General features: G+C 39.8%; 2 protein-coding genes across 4 annotated transcripts in view; one reads left to right on the plus strand and one right to left on the minus strand.

Moving 5' to 3' along the window:
- Nucleotides 1–6,551, minus strand: part of TRAPPC12 (trafficking protein particle complex subunit 12) — a 50,921-nt gene extending 44,370 nt beyond the window's left edge. Inside the window, exons 1-3 of one of the 3 annotated variants that reach the window (XM_054280277.1) lie at nt 6,375–6,551; nt 4,276–5,483; nt 1,014–1,130 (exon numbers count right to left, since the gene is read on the minus strand). In XM_054280277.1, the coding sequence (XP_054136252.1) occupies nt 1,014–1,130; nt 4,276–5,483; nt 6,375–6,495 (1,446 nt within the window). In that variant the 5' untranslated portion in view covers nt 6,496–6,551. Of the gene's footprint in view, nt 1–1,013; nt 1,131–4,275; nt 5,484–5,999; nt 6,055–6,363 lie in introns of those variants that run through there. The other 2 variants (XM_054280274.1, XM_054280276.1) reach the window with 2 other exon arrangements.
- Nucleotides 6,501–16,354, plus strand: part of EIPR1 (EARP complex and GARP complex interacting protein 1) — a 75,499-nt gene continuing 65,645 nt past the window's right edge. Inside the window, exons 1-2 of the mRNA XM_054280278.1 lie at nt 6,501–6,579; nt 15,085–15,168. Coding sequence (XP_054136253.1) covers nt 6,538–6,579; nt 15,085–15,168 — 126 coding nt within the window. The 5' untranslated portion in view covers nt 6,501–6,537. The remainder of the gene's footprint in view (nt 6,580–15,084; nt 15,169–16,354) is intronic.

The following is a 16,354-nucleotide window of genomic DNA, read 5'->3' on the forward strand; positions in this document are numbered from 1 at the left end:
CTCTTCTGGAAGATGCAAAGTAAGTGCAAAAAAAAAAGCTTTTTCCTACTTAAGACACTGATGGGTACAAGACTTTTGCATAAGATTTTTTTCGCCTCTCAAGTCAAGCAAAACATTGAGATAAACAGAAAAACATGTGTCTAGGGTGGAGATCACAATCTGTCTTTTCATGTTTAGTTTCTAAAATTTCCTCTGAATTCCTTTACCAGTGCTTGTCAAGACCTCCTAGACTATTCCTAACATGACAAAAAAGTAATCTCTTATGGAGCTTTACATGTAAAGTCACATGATTAAATTAAAGGATGTTAAATACCAAATACAACCTGTCCTGATAATTCCTCATTACTTTTCCTCAGTAATTTTTCATCCATTTTTTCAAAAATAAAGTAAATCCAAAACATCTTGTTACGTCATCAGATTAAAGAAGGCTCAGTCATGTATGTAATAGCAATGAATTCTGCACAGGAACACAATGGTTAAAGGGACAAGGCAAGTCTTACAAGGCTGCTAGACACAACTATTTTCAGAACAGAAATACTTACATTAATGAAAGGATTAAGATAAGCTTTCCTCTGGAAGTAATTTGCTTTAGTTTTCTGCACTGAAGTAAAAAATCAGGCAGCTGAAATTATCATACCAGTTTGGCTTGCCATTTACAACTTTTATGTCTTTTTGTAAAACACACAGGTGAAAACGTAAGTATATACACATGTAAACAAAAACATTATTAAAATCTGTTTTGCAACCATTTGTATTACATAAAAACTCACAATCACTTCAAATAATTTTTTGTAACTTATGCACATAAAAAAATGTTTACTATGTGATTTAAACCCAAATAATTAAACCCCAGTGTCATTCCCATTAAAGACTATTGTAGTTTGGCTAGTACTATTGAAGGGTCAGGAATAGACTAACAGTTTTTTTCCCCAGTTTCTCCTCAGTCAGTAGCTCCCAATTATCTTAAGAGAAACACAATATTAAATATATATTATATGATGATTGTTACTTACAATTAGCTGTTTTAAGCCTACAAATGACTGCTCTACTGAGTTGGCATTTAAAACTTGTCTCTTCACTGCAGCCTGCTCCCCCAAGAAGCGAAGCATTAGGTCTTTCACTGCATCTCCCTTGGTGTTCATGGAACAGAAAAAGAAAACAGATAACAAGACTATTTAAAACATTATTTCAGCAAAATAAAATGTAGAATTAAAATTGAGCAAAAGAGTTCTTTCCTCTAGAGAAATACAAATTTTCCAGTACATGTGTAATAAATATGCGTATATAGAGCATTGGAATGAAAACTTCCACATGTACTTCACATAATTTGCTATATTTTTTCTTCCATGTATAGGTTGCAGTTAGCAATGACATATTCAGATTTATTTCCTTTTTATACTATTGTCATTCACAGATCTTCCAAAATATTCCTCAAAGATCGTCTAAAAACCAGAGAGTTTCACAGGTTTTTGTAATGTACGTTAACATTGAAAGGTGCAATCTATTGATCAAAAATAAACATGCACACAGTAAGTTAGCCTTAAATATCCACAGAAAATAAACTTTGAGAGCTCATAAGCCAAAGTAAACAGCAACCCTTCAACAAGTGTTATAAATTTCAAAAGAACTAGCTGCAGGCATCAGTCAGAGAAACTGGGCTATCTGAGCTCAATAGCTGTTTGCCTATAAAGAGAGTGAACCGCATATAATAACAGCAGAGCTTAGCAATGACAAACACAGTTGACATTAAGTGTTTCAACTTTCTCCATGGTCAGTGCTGGGAAATATATTTGTATTTTCTGTCTAGCTTCTTAAGGAATGAGAACTACTGTTTCACTACATGGAAATTTTTTACCTCTAATGATGTCACTTACCCTATGAATAAACAACAGATCTGCCTGACAGAAGAGTCCAAAGAATTAAGAAAAGACAGCATGTGCAAAATTACATAAACACAGAAGATTCTTTAAATCCCCCCAACAGTACTTGGGATCCAACAGTCCTTTGGTTAGGAAATAGTAAAAATGAATGTAATGAAACAAAGGACAATGACAGAAGAGAGCAACTCATGAAAAAAAGGCATAATGGAAAGAGCATAAAAAGCAGCACTCAGATTTATTCTGACACTTGGAGAACACAGCTACAGATAACCTTTACCATCTTTACCACAACCCAAGATAAGTTTAAAACACAACGTTTTTTAAATGATTGTCAAAAAGTAGCATGCAGCTGAAATAAAAGTCATTTAATATTTTTCTCGGTGTGATTTTTTGACATAAGACTTGTCTTACGATATACTTCCTGAGAAAGCAGGGCAAAAAATAAAGTCCCAAGCTTGTCAATACATATAATGTGAAATTTCAGTCCTTCCCTGAAGCACACTTAGAGTGCACTCACTGCAAATGCATTTTCAACCAACTTACCTGTCCGCTGCATGTAGCTTGGTTTAACATCTTGCATTAACATTCAGCATTAGCAAACTATTCATACCAAACCTCTAATGACCCTTGTTGGAAGCTACTTTAACATTGAAAATATACCTCCCACAATGTTCCAGTTGACATTTCAAGCACTCTACAATTACAAAGTTAAATACACAATTTGCAATACTATGGAACAATGATACCAAACCAGGGGATGTCAAATTAGTCAAGGCACGCACTCAGGCCACTGAAAAGCAGTAACTGAAAGTGAGGAAAGTTTTCTAAACATAAAGCACTTCAGAATTTTTCCCCGTGGACATGTCTATGAAATTCTTATAAATTATAGACAATGAAGAAAGCATTAGGATTTCCTTTAATTCCATTGATGATTTTACATCAGGTCTTTTGTAGAAATACATTGCATGGACATTGTCAAACATCTTCCCTTCAATTATGTACTAAATGGTAGATCTGCATATTTGCACGTGCCCAGATTTAGAGACTGATCAGCAGAAACAAGCCTTTAATCCCTGACTGCGCTGAGGAAGGTGAAAGAGAACCATTGTAAAAAAGGAAGCTTGCAAAAAGGAGACCATCATCCTTGGAGACTGCAGAAGGGATCACTCCATCTGTCTAACTGACTAGCTGTCAGGAGAGAAAGAGTACACACTGGAATAACTCATCAAGGTCTAAGGGATATTTTGAGTACAAGTGGAGGAGGAATAGCTTCTTGTTACAATGTTTTCTTTCACGCTAATTATTTGGCTCTGTGCTAACAAACTAATGTTTTAAGATAAAGCAAACCCAAGAAGCAGCAGCAGTGTGGCTTGGTACTTATTGCTTGTGACAGAAACCCGAGATTTTTCAGATAATTAATTATAAGTCTGGACCTGATTCACTCCAGAAACTCTTCTGATAGCTTCTGCAGATTGGGAAGTTACTGCAGAGTGCTCTCCACTTGTATTTGACTATTGACTGATGGTCTTTGTTATGCATAATTAAGGATTAAAGCATCCAAACTCTCAACACCATCTATCTACACAACAATTCTATTATCCTCTAGATACCAGAGAGTAGGATTAACCTGTTTCAAGAAAAACACCAAAACATCATGATAGTAAGCTTGGCTGAGCAGCCAGGATAACTACTTCATGAGAAATCTTAAATACATGTGAGTAAAATTTCCCAAATTCTGAAAAAAATGCTTTATGCCTTCTCACCTGTTAAGAAATTGATAGATGACAGAAAATTACTTTTCACTACTATGTTGTTTGCTTTGTGATCTCTTCTAGTCTCTTAATTTTGGGGTTATCCCTTGACAGCAGCTTGCTGCAGCACTCAATCTTTCTTAGAGGTTGTACCTTTCCATCACTTGAGGAAGATAGAAATGATGCCATTTCAGCCAATGTTAAAATTATTGAGACCTCTGTGAACATGAGTAAAATAATTTCCCACTCAATCACAACAGGGAATTCCACAAACAAAGCTGTCTGCTTAGACTCTGTAGCACAGCTTAGAGGGTGTGTATATATTCCAAATGTGACTATTATCTTACTAACTCAGAGGATCAGAAATCAAGTACTTAAAAATACAAACAGCTTTGGCTTCTATGGAAGCTGTCAACACTGGTTTTCAATGCAGCAAACAAATGTCACTGTGAATAAATGAGATCTGGTCTTAGCCTCCTCCTACAAGGCAGCAGTGACACTGCATTTTCTAATTAGGGTTGAAGTAATACACACAAAGTGACCATCAGCAACAATATGAAGTACTATGATGTACAGATTATTGGACAGATCTACAGTATTTCTAAAAGATAATCTCAGAGGAGGATACAGTAATAGACTCTTACCTGGATATTATCGAATTTCAACCCAGGCATGGTGAGATTCTCCTTGTCTATGAACACAGTGCTGTACTGTTGTGTGGCAACTGAAATGAGAACATTTCTTGTCTCCTCACTGGGAATCCAAGCATCATTTCTTCTATCTAGTTCGCTCATATTTAAGGCTGTGGCAAACGGGTCATCACTCCCAGCAAACACAGCTTGAATTTGTGAGAATGGCTTGGGGGATTGACTTATTTCCAGAGATGATGGGGGACCTGCTTCAGGTCTCCCATTTTGCACAGGGAAAGCAGGGTTGGATGAAGAACCATCTCCGCCATTAGAAAGAGAGGACATTTGCTCTGGAACTGAAGAGCTTGCATTGGGATTACTAACAGAAATAAAATTGGATGTCGTGAATGAATCAAAAAAATCAGAAGCTAAAGTATTAGTGTTAACAGTGTCACCAAAGAACTTGCTTAGACTGGGACTTGGTTGAACCACCTGTGGATTATACTTCACTGGAGTCTCTATTATACTACTAAAACTGGGAGATTTCACCATCTGAGGCTCAAAACCATCAGGCAGGAACAACTGTGGCTGGGAGCTAGCATTGTTTGCTTGGCTGAAGATGGTGCACACAGGAATGGGCTCAGCCTCAGATGATGGTTTGGCAGTACTGGGTGACAACATCTGGTCCTCAGGTGTGCCCTCATCAACGTTATTTGGTTTTGATTCAACAGGAACATTGTTTCCCAGCTTTGGTTCCTCCTTCACTGCTTCCTGAATTGAGTCTTCCTTTAAAGATGCCTGATCATCTGTTCCAATCTCAGAAATGTCTTTAGGAGTTTCTTCATGTTCTGTTTCACTCTCATTACTTAAAAATTCTTCTTTATCCACTTCTGTCTGTGTTTTTTGATTATCTTTAGCTTCCATTTGGTCGACTATCTCCTGAAGACAACCAAGTTCACCTGTGTCATCTTCACTATTGTTTGGGGAATCTGAAATAATGACACTCTCCATCATTTGCTCATTAAGTTTATCTACAAAATTATTTGAGTCCTCTGATACAGTTTCATTCCCTTCAGACTCAAATTCATCTCCACCAAGGTCAATGGTTTCCTCATGAAAGAGAATTTCTTCCTGAGTTTTCTGCTGAACTATGTCTCTGCTGTCATCTTCAGCTGAGGCGCTCTTTGCATCCTTAGCATTGCTTTCATTACTCTCCATAGTAACTGAAAAAGGAGAAGCCCCCACCAAAACAAGAATTAGTTTTATTTTTTGTATACTGCTCAGGTGTCATAGCAAAACTCCTAAGTACCATACAAAAGTAAAATACCATAGTATTTCAGTAAATATACCATAGTAAAATTCTTCCTTTAAAAAATAGTGATTTCACTATTTCACATCTTCCCTTTGACATTTTTCATTTAATGTCTAATCACAGAATCAATTCTGAAAATATTTTCTCTTTATCTTTTCTACACATCGTAAAACTATTGAGATTGAAAACCAAACGCCTCCCACTAAACACACATGAAACAGTATCATAGAACGGTATCAGAGAATGGTTTGGTTCGGAAGGAGACCTTACAAGATCATCTGATTCCAAACCCCCACCACGTGCAGGGACACCTTCCACTGGACCAGGCTGCTCAGAGCCCCATCCAACCTGCCCTTACACTCCTCCAGGTTTGGGACCTCCCCAACATCCCCGGACAGCGACCCGTTCTAGCGACTCAACATTTAACATTTGCTTTCCGGGTCGCAAGGACGCGCTAGCTCCGGTTTCAGCAAAGCGCAGCGCTGGCTCCCGGCTGTCAGCAGTGCAGCTGCCGAGCGCGGCCGGGCTCAGCGGGGGCAGCGCTCGGCACGGGCAGCGCCGCTTGCGAGCCCCGCAGCCCCGGCCCGGACACCCCGCGGAGGTGGGCCCGGCCTCCCCCACGGCCTCCTCCGGGCACAGCTCCAGTGAGCACCCGCCCACCCCAACGACCCTCAGGCCGCGCGACCCCTCCGCTCCGTTCCCGTCTCTCCTTTCCCGTCCCGCTCCGCTCCCGTCTTTCCTTTCCCATCCCGCTCCGTTCTCTCCCGTCCCGTCCCGTCCCGTCCCGTCACCTCCGCGCCGCCGCTGCGCCCGGCGCCGCTCCCCCCGCACTGCGCCTGCGCTCGGGCCGGGCCGGGCGGGGCTGCGCGCGCGCAGCTCCCGGAAGCGGCCAGCGACGGGCTCCGCCGAGGGTCAGAAAGCATCGGACGCGACGGTAGCTGCCTGGTTGGGTTGAGGGGGTCGCGATGGAGGACGACGCGCCGGTGATTTACGGGCTGGAGTTCCAGGTGAGCGAGAGTGGAGGCCAAGGGAAGGTCGGCAGGTGCCGGTCCTGCCTTCGAAAAGGCGCTGGCCGCGGGGTCCGGTGTGTGTAGTGAGGCAGAGGAGAGCCCGCCCGGGGGAGACTGGCGTCCTCCCTCCTCCCCAAGCCTGGACCGGGGCACCGGGGCACCGCGGGCACCGCCGGGTTGTGGTGGCTTTTGGCAGCCGCGCTCGGACGTTTAAGGGTGGGTGCCTGGCCAGTGGCAGGGAGTCGTTCTCTACCCCAATCGCGCTGTTTGCAGGGCGGGAGCAGGGCCCGGCAGGCTTCTTCTGCCCGCGGTGCCCGGGGGGCTCCTGCCCGGGCACCGCTCCCGGCTCCGCGCTGGAAAAGGCTTTGTCTGGCGCTGCAGTGGTACCAAAGTACTGCCAAAGAAATCATTGATTCTGCCTTGTCAGAAAAAAAATTAAAAATTGCTTTTCTGAGGAGAGAGCATGAAACTGTTTCCAGTAAGTTAGGAATTTTAGTTGGTTGTACCCTGCCATAAATCTGCGTGAACTTTGTGGGATCTCCCTGTAAAGTCTCTGTATGTGCATTTGTCCCATGCGACAAATCTGTCCATCACATCAGTATTTTATGGCTGTAAAGAAATGGAACTGTCCAACTCAGAAACTTAGTGATCCTCTTCTTAGAGGAGCACAGGTGTTGTGTTTAATGAGGTTTCTGTAAGTTCTGGGAAAGCAGAGTGAGAGGGACCCTAATTCATTCCTTCTCCGCCTAAGGGCTTTACTCAGCTGTGATGTGTTGCGGCTGGCTCACCATCACTAGCCATTATAGCAGTAATGCCTGCAGAAGAAAACCAGCATCTCCTAACAAAGCAATTCATTCTGCTGTAGATGTAGTAATAGAAATATCTTCATGTGCAGATTTTTTTGGCTTTTGGCACCTTTGCTAAAGTGTTTGTGTAAAGTAATGTACAAAGGTTCTTTGTAACAAATGTCCTGTATACTGAGTAGTGTGCTCCGTAGTCCTGACCATACCAATAGATTTCATTAGCAAATTTGGATTTGTTTGGTTTTTCCTCTTCTGTGGGAGCTGCTACATAATGTTTACCTGCACTAAATGTTGAATCTACTCAAATCTGATGAAGTTTTATAGTGTGCTGTTTTGTATGATAGTATTTTCTGATTGGCTTGAGGTGGCTGTAACTCGGACTTCAAAATTAATGAAACTTATACTTAAATCTCTTTTGCAGAAGAGAATATATATCCTGTACTTAATAATATTCATAGTTCATTTCTAGTAAGTCACATATAATCCATCTTCCAGGAATTTGGGCAAGCTAGTGTGTGCTGTCTGGAACCTCCATGGACCTGTGTATCCTGCCCCCTCCATTTATCCATGCCATATATCTGCTACACACTTCTCTCCTGTGAAGTATGTAACTTGGTGGAGTTGTCTGGCAGGAGGATACAGCAACAGGGTGAATAAAGTGGCTGTAATAAAAGAAAATTGCTGTTAATACAGATCACTTGGGGAGAGGATGAGGAAAGAAGAGATAATTTATGCGTAAGTCAGGGAGTGTAGAGATGAAGGCTCTGTTTTTGATCTCCATTAACTCCCAGTGTGTCTTTAAAACAAATTGCATCTCTGTGCTTTTTGAAAATGGAGACACTAATATAAAAACTTAAGCCTAAAACTGATCTGGTTTTTCCAACTTCCATCTCCAGGTCTAATGAGAAAGATGATTATTTTTTTAAAACATAATTTCTTCGGTGTTGCTAGATAATAATGGTTAGCTGTATCATCACAATTACTGCTTTTTGTCTGGAAGAGTCTGTTCAGACTATTTTTTTCAGCCAAGTTTTAAAAATTTTGGCTTTGCATCTCATGTTTGGGCTCTAGCAGTCAGTAGAAGTCCTTCTTTGGCCACTGATGGAGAAAGTGTAGTTGTGTAAATGAGCTTTTCATCTGATCTAATGTGACCATGTTTATAGGAACTTAAAGCTGATTCTTCCTAGGCGCTATCCACCAACTAACTTAACATTATTTCTGCATGGCTTTTGTTCATTTCCATGTATAGAATGTGTTCTGATGTATTGGCATATACAAGGTAACTTAGAACAATGAACAAGTACATTTTTCTCTTTTTTAATCTCTTAGGTGTGTCTGTAAGTGATATGAATATCATACAGACATGCAAATTATGTGTGAGTGACACTTTTTGTGACTTTTAAAAAGACAATCTCACCATAGTTGCTCTGCTTGTCCAACTGCAGTGAAAATGAGAAGATTACAGTGGGTGGTGAATGAAAATGTGAGATACTGCTTCAATTAAGGTACTGAGTGATGGGACTGTGGCTCACGATGATGAATACAAAGCAGCAGCTGCAGAACATTTCAATACCAAGGTGGTTCTTCTAAAAGGAATCTTGGTAGAAAGAATCAATATCCTCAATTATAGGAATGTGATGAATGAGGTTCCAGGAATATTGCTGAGTGCTGTATTTTGTCAGTGAAATTATGTTGTTCTTGTCCCGTGTAGAGTTGAGCTGGGCTTTATTCTCTAATCTGAAATACATGGTATGTCTGCCCCGTGTTGAACTGGCTTTCATTTCCAGGGAGTCACAATTTCCCCCATGTTTTTCTTGAGGGTTTAAACAGTGACATTTTGAGCAGCTGTGAAAGCACCACTGAACATCTCAAAATACCATGTTTGCCTTACTCTAAGGTTGACTGGATAACATTTCTAGCCCTGGAAATGAGCAGTAGGGGAGGGGTGCTTTCTGGGGTAGGCATTTGGCTCAAGCCTACATCTTGCTTGTTTAAAAGCATGCAGAAGCCAGCCAGCATCATGAGATGAGGGAAGGGGAACACGAGTTATGCCAGAGAATGATCATTTTGGAGCGTGTGTTTGGCATGTTTAATGGGTTTTGGGGATACCACAACACTGAACTGAATTTCAGCATGCTGGATACTTCTACTGTATGTTGCACGTCAGAAGTACATAGATGTGAGGAAAAAGGACAATGAGCAGGAGGCGAGGACCACAGAAAGCTGCCTGGCTGAGCACAGGGCCATACTGCCCATGGGCAGCTCCAGCACCACCCTGAGATAGGGGCTGGCTGAAGCAGGCTTGAAAAAAGTGTGCTGATGCTTTGATAGAGTTAGTGTTCTGCCTTGTGGTCATTGAGCTTCTTGAATAAATGACACTTGACCCATTTTGTGTTGTCTGTTAATTGTTAACAGGTTTTATGAATCTGAACAGACACTTGATTTTTTTAGGACTTGCCTGCTTGCAAGAATAAGATGAAACTTAATTTCCCTAAAGCCAAATGTGTTTTCTTGGAGTAAGAAACTTCAAGCAAAGTATCAACTGAAACAGATTATGGAAGACCTGTGACCAATGTGTGTACACCTATTGTCATGAGTATGTTTCGAGAATAGCTTAGCTGACTTACCTGTGATGGAGTAAAAGCCAGGTGTAGATTTACTAGAAGTGGTAAATGGGGTCTTCCCTGGAAAATGTGTTTTGCTTGTGAGCTGCCCAGGGAAAGCTGTGCTGGCTTTGAGGCTTGGCTCTGTTCCTGTGTGAGTGCAGAGCCTATAGCTCCTATGGGCAGTGGTCTTCTCTTCCCTGGGGGAAGCTTTGTGGTCTCCTGTGGGTTCAGAGAGAGCAGCCTAAGCAGAATGTACTTGATAATTTTGGTCCAGCTTTAGTCTTGGGAAGATTTACTTTGAACATTGAATCAGTTTAAGAAACTGCCTAATAATGTCTTACTAAATTCCTAGCTTTTGTGTCAGTTCTCTTTCTTCTCTAAGATTACTTGCCTCACGAGTGCCAATCCTGTATATTTTAAGCCTTTGTGGTTTAAAGTGTTATTAGAGGAACAAAAGTAGGTAAGTGGCAAAGCTCTCTTAACTAATCCCCCAAAGATCTTCATAATGCATGAAGTGAAACAGTTGGAAAGTATTTTTTAGGACCCTTAAGCAATTAGTAGGCTCTTCCTACTGTTAGGTGTGGTACAGAATAATGACAATATAAAGATACAGGCAGGTGAACTTGAAGGAACTTTTACAGGATGATTGTTACCTTCATGAGAAATGAATGAGTTTTCTGAGGATGATTGTGCTATGCAGGTCTGTGTGCAGATTGCATTCTTCACTGTGAGGGTTTACAGAATCTGTCAATCTTTGGAATAGGGTCAATGCACTAAATACATTGGTGGTGGGAATTCTTGTGCTGTGAAAGACTTGGGGAAAACAGCTGTCTGAGAGCATTGAAGGTCACCTGGGCATGTGTGCTGCCAACCTTTTCACTGATAGTCACTGCAGCTTATTAGAGTCACTGAGAGAGTCTCCTACTGTGGTGGGAGAAGCAAGGCTGTCTTACCTAAGTAAAAATCAAAGTCTACTTCTTGAAAATTGAAATTGTGCCAGAAGGCAAAAATAACATTCATGACATTAGCAGCCTGGAGCTTGTCTAGGGGAGCAGGGAACTTGTATTCTGCCTCCAGAATGAGGCATCAGCTAATCCAGCTCCTCACCCCACATAGCAGTACGCTAGTCCTGGTTTTCAGCATAAGCAGATGGTCAAATAACTTTAAATTCAGATTTAGGGATTGCAAAGCAATACTGTATCCTTACATTGTGCATTGTAAGTTCATGATTTGTTAGTACAGATTGATTGTATGAATTTCAAATGATGCCTGGTTTGAAGAATATTTTTTGTTTGTATTAAATGTAATAGAAATATTCAAGTGTTGGGGTGTGTTTGTTTTCTTGTTTGTTAATACCAAACCAGTGCAATGCATCAGCACAACAACATGTGTTGAGCAAGTACTTTTTTGTCTATTAATGCCCTAAATAGTAACAGTCAAATTAACAAAACAAACAAACAAAAAAACAAACAACTTTGTGCATTTGGCTGCTATTTCAAAAGATGTTGAGGAGTGAAAATTTTACAGAAGAAATTATGAACAAAGTGTAGAGAATAAGTGCATTGCAGTTCCATAATGCTCCTAGTTTAAACCAACCTTCTTCACCCTTTTGAGGTTTGCCATTGTGTTCTTTGGGATCATCTCTTGTTGTTGTCAAGTACAATAGATTCTTTTTATCCAGGGTTTTTATTTTTCTGCAGGTGGCCTAAATTGTCAAGGGCAAGGTAGAAGATGATCTTTGCCCAGCATCACACTGAGCATAGTGTAGGCATAGACATGCCCAGTCTCCAGTTAGTTTTACCTGCATTCTGCTACAATGATTGTTGTTTTGCTTTATCTTGACACTACTTTCTGTCATGCTTGTGTTCTAAATGTCCTGTGCATGTGCATTTACTGTAGTGGATTTGCAGTTAAGTTGTTGTCCTGTTTTGTGAAACTGCTTGCTTTAAACTATGCACATTTCCTCATAGGGCTGTTGATAAATATGATATCTGGACGTGTAGCCGAAAAGTTCTTTGTGGTTCACAGTGTTTTAAACTTTTCTTGCAAATATTTTTTTTCCTACAGTTAGGCTTTCTTTAAAAATGAAATGATGTAATTGCACAGATTGTTGCATTGTCTAGCACTGTCTGTTAGGTGGGATGTTGAGAGCATGTGTAAGGATTACTTGCTAACTTGTTGCTTGTGTCTCTCAGATGTGTATTCTGATTATTTTCTAAGCTTTGTGCCAGTTTTTTTTAGTAAGTAATAGTCTAATACCTTGGGTAGAATCCTAAAATGGTTTGGGTTGGAACAGACCTTAAAGATCCGCCAGTTCCAATCCCTAGACCAGGTTGTTCAGAGCTCCCTCCAGCTGACCAGCTGAGTCTTGAGCTGCAGGGATGGGGAGTCCACAACCTCTCTGGGCAACCTGTTCAGGTACTGTTACCACTCCCACAGTAAAGAATTAATTTTTTTAATATCCCATCTAAACCTGCCTTCCTTCAGCTTAAGGGCCTTGTCCTGTCACCATGTGCCCTCATGAAAAGCCCCTTTCCACATAAGCTCAGTAGTAAACTCTTTTTGGGCTATATGCAGTTCTGTGGGTGCAGACTTAGAAAAATAATAATTTCCACTGGTTTAGATTAATCACTATTCATTTTACTACACTTTTTTGCTTATTTTCTATCTATAAGCTGCAGTCAAGGTAGGATACTTTATGAAAGGTTCTATTTGCAACCTGCTCTGACAAGATGACAAAGTTAAGGCACTTTCCTTGATCTTGACTGTGCTCTGAATTCAGTTGTATTGTTCATTACAAGGATTACTTGGTGTCTTCATCTGTTGAAAGAACTTCTTTTTCTCTCCAAGTAACTCAGAGTAGACAAATTACACATATCTGTGCAGGAGACAAGCGAAAGTCAATTGTTCTGATATTGACATTATGAATCAGACTTCCTAATTTATGAAGGCTTGGCGAGTTTGAATTTTGTATCCTATGTATGGATGTTGCTGGGGTTTTTTGGTCAGGGAATAAACAATGGTATTTCTTCTCGTAAAATGTGTCTAAATATTTTTTTCTCGTGCCCTTTTTTTTTTCTTTCTGCAAAATGGAAAATTATTTTAAGGAAAAGCTAGAGAAGCTGATGACATAAACGTTACTATGGCTTTACATGAGTTTATTTTGGGCATAAAGTTTGTCTCCATCTGTATGCATTTTTGAAAGCAGCTTGACCAGACCTGCTTGAAAAGCTTTGAAAGGGCTGGAGACCTCTTTTAGTTCTTTATTTCTTTAAATGTTCTGGAGGTCTCTACTTCTCTTTGATGTAAAGAAACAACAGAAGCTTCTTTGATTGAAGGCGATACATAGCTGTTGGCTCATTTCTAGTGTTTTCTCAAAATAATTCAAAGCAGGTCTTTTAAATGAAAAGAAATGCTTGCAAAGATCTGCAAATGTAAATTCTGTTAAAGACAAAAGCTTTTCTGCAATCATCTTGGTGGACTTAAGTTGTGTCTGTCAATCAGGAACACTCTAGGCTTGTTGTAGATGAGTGCTGCATAAATAACAAAGTAAAGCAGATTGGTATGGATTCACACTGCAGATCTTTGATCTGTATGAGTATTTTGAACACAAACTACTCATTATTTCTCTATTTCTTTTTTTTCCCCCACTATATAGATATTATAAATGTAGGTGTAGCACTAATAGCTTGTTACTGATAAGCTTGTTGCATTTTTAAACTTTTTATGCTCCATCTTACACAAAATATTACACTGTTTAAATTACACATTTCAGATACCAAGAAAGAAATATCTGCTCTATACAAATCCTGAGATTATTCCAAAAAATTAATTTTTCCTTATTGCTGCTGGACAATGCCTTGCGTGGCTTTGCTTTATTTAAGAAAAGTCAAATATCTTTAAGTTGCTTTTCTAGAATTAATTTGCTCTAAATTTGGGCATTGGGATCTAATATATTGCAGATATTCCCTTCCAAGCCTTTAGGCATCTTTTTAGTATCAATTTGAAAATAAGTTTCAAATAGAATGATATTGAAGTGTTTCTGAGTCCGAGGGTAACAAGCTGCACGAGAGGATGGCAGAAAGAAGGGCCATTCAGCAGCTACCTGAATCCTTCATCAGTATTTGCTTGAAATATTTGCCTTAGTGTCTGGAGAGATCAGAGCTATTTTATGCCAAATAGGATGTGAATTGCAGAGATTTATTTTTAGATTAAAAAAAAATTCATCTTGAACAATATTATTAAGGATATCTTTGCATGGAGAAATAGCAGATATTCCTCACAATATATAGTTGATAAAAATGCCTTTGAGTATTAGTTTACCTTCTATTTACTCAAAATTGTCAAAGAGTCTCTGCTACTGGCTAGTGCAAACTAGTGATTGTGGTTTTAGTTCAAGCTGTGCTTTGTTTATCAGTGTCTCCCATGGCCCTTAACTGCTTTGTTTTGCTTCTTTCAATACTGTGGTTGGTGTAAGTTGAAGAAGCAAGGCAGAGACTCTAGCAATGGCATTAACATAATACAACAAAGAAATAACATTATGACAATAGTTTTAAAGATAAATAACAAATTACTTCTCCCATCATTCAGACAATTCTTATCTCTAATGGGCTTCAGCAGAAAAGAGGAGGCTTGGTTTTTAATTTGCTTCTAAACATGGTGGTTAATGGTGAGAAAAAAATTAATTTTTACATTGGCTTATTCAAGCCGAGTGGTGTGAAAACTATTGTAAAAACAGCTTCTTCCTTGGATATCATATTGTTTTTTAACAATAGTTAAAAATTGTCCACTGTTCTATGGGATTTTTTCAGATGATAAAGGAAAATTAGTTTGGGAGAGATGCTGCATTTGATGTTATCTCTGTTATAATGAAGATCAGGTAATGTATTTAGCACCTGTGTTCCTCAATTCTCACAAGTATGAGAAATTGCATGAAAAATGTATTAAGCAAAATGGGCATAACGGCCAAGAAAGGCTGCCATTTGTAAGAATGTAATGCTTAAAATGACAATTTATATATAAGTTTCAAGATTTTTGCTGAAATTAATGGATTTTATTAATTGTACGTTTCTAATGGCTTTCTTCTTTCCTAGGCACGAGCTTTAACTCCTCAGACAGCAGAAACAGATGCAATAAGATTTTTGGTTGGAACACAATCTCTTAGATATGATAATCAGGTAATTTTTCTGTCAAATATCAGTTGTAATTTTTACTGCTTTTTGTAACATTGTTCTGGTATCATCCCTCTTCCTTTCTCTCCTCTGTTGAGTATGAGCATTGATAGTCAAGTTGAAGACTTCTGTTGGTAGAATGTAAAGATATTGATAGGAAATGGAGGTGAATGAAAGCTGTGTGTACTTTCTGAATATCATATCCCTCTTCTAAGTTGTATGATTAAATCAGATTGGTTTAGTAAAGAAACTGCCATAATTTTGTTAATTTAAATCTATAGATGCTCTGGAACTATCTTTAAATCCCTGAAGAGATGCAAAGTAAAACAAAATTCTTTAGGCCTTAATTGCTTCTAATGGGACTCTTGGTACATGCACAGTTCAGTGTACATGATGCTGCATAAACTGGATTTTTCAATATTCATTATTGGAAGTCAGCTGTGTCCTTCCTGATCATTCAAACAATTCAAATTAAAATTTGAGTGACTTTCATGGCTCATTTTCTATTGGGCTGTTTCTTCTGAGGTGAAGTGTTCGAGTTGTAATTATAGAGCATATTTAATTTTTGTGACTGAATTTCAGTAGAAATCATACTGAAACAAGTTCTTGAGGCTGAAAGGGTTAGAAGGCAGTACTGAGTGCAGGTGGCAAGGCTTGTGTGGCAGGAGAGCTGCAGGGGTGGCTCTGAGAAGAGGCCAGGGGTTGTCTGTGCCAGACACGGCTGGTTCCAGTGAATCTTCTTCAGGACACAGGTGAGTCAGTTTCCCATGAATGTCCTGTGCTGAAAGCAGAGGAACAGAGTGAGATGGAAAGAGCATCAGAGAGAAAACACCCATAACCACCACTGCCCCACATGCCCCTGCCCCACTTGAAAGATCAGAGGAGTCTGGGTTGAAGTTCAGCCTGGAAAGTGGGGGAGAGAAGGTACTTGTTTGTTTGAACTGCCAATGAACTGATTCATTTACCCAAGTCAAGTCTGTTTTGCCCAGAAAATTAGTTAGTTAGTGGCCTCCCTGTCTGTAGCTTGGCACATAAACTGTCTCATCCCTATTCTTCCTGGTTTCTCCCCATCTTTCCTGGGGAGAGCAGGTGTCTGGGTGGGAGCCTGTTAACCAAGGCTGGCATCCACCACAGCAGTGCCTGGCATTGAATGGAGTGAGCAGCTCTTTGAAAATGGCCTGTAATGGGCTAC

This window comes from Melozone crissalis, unplaced genomic scaffold, assembly GCF_028551555.1.
Source record: "Melozone crissalis strain CALT ecotype California unplaced genomic scaffold, PUWL_Pcris_2 ptg000027l_1, whole genome shotgun sequence".
Lineage (NCBI taxonomy): Eukaryota > Metazoa > Chordata > Aves > Passeriformes > Passerellidae > Melozone > Melozone crissalis.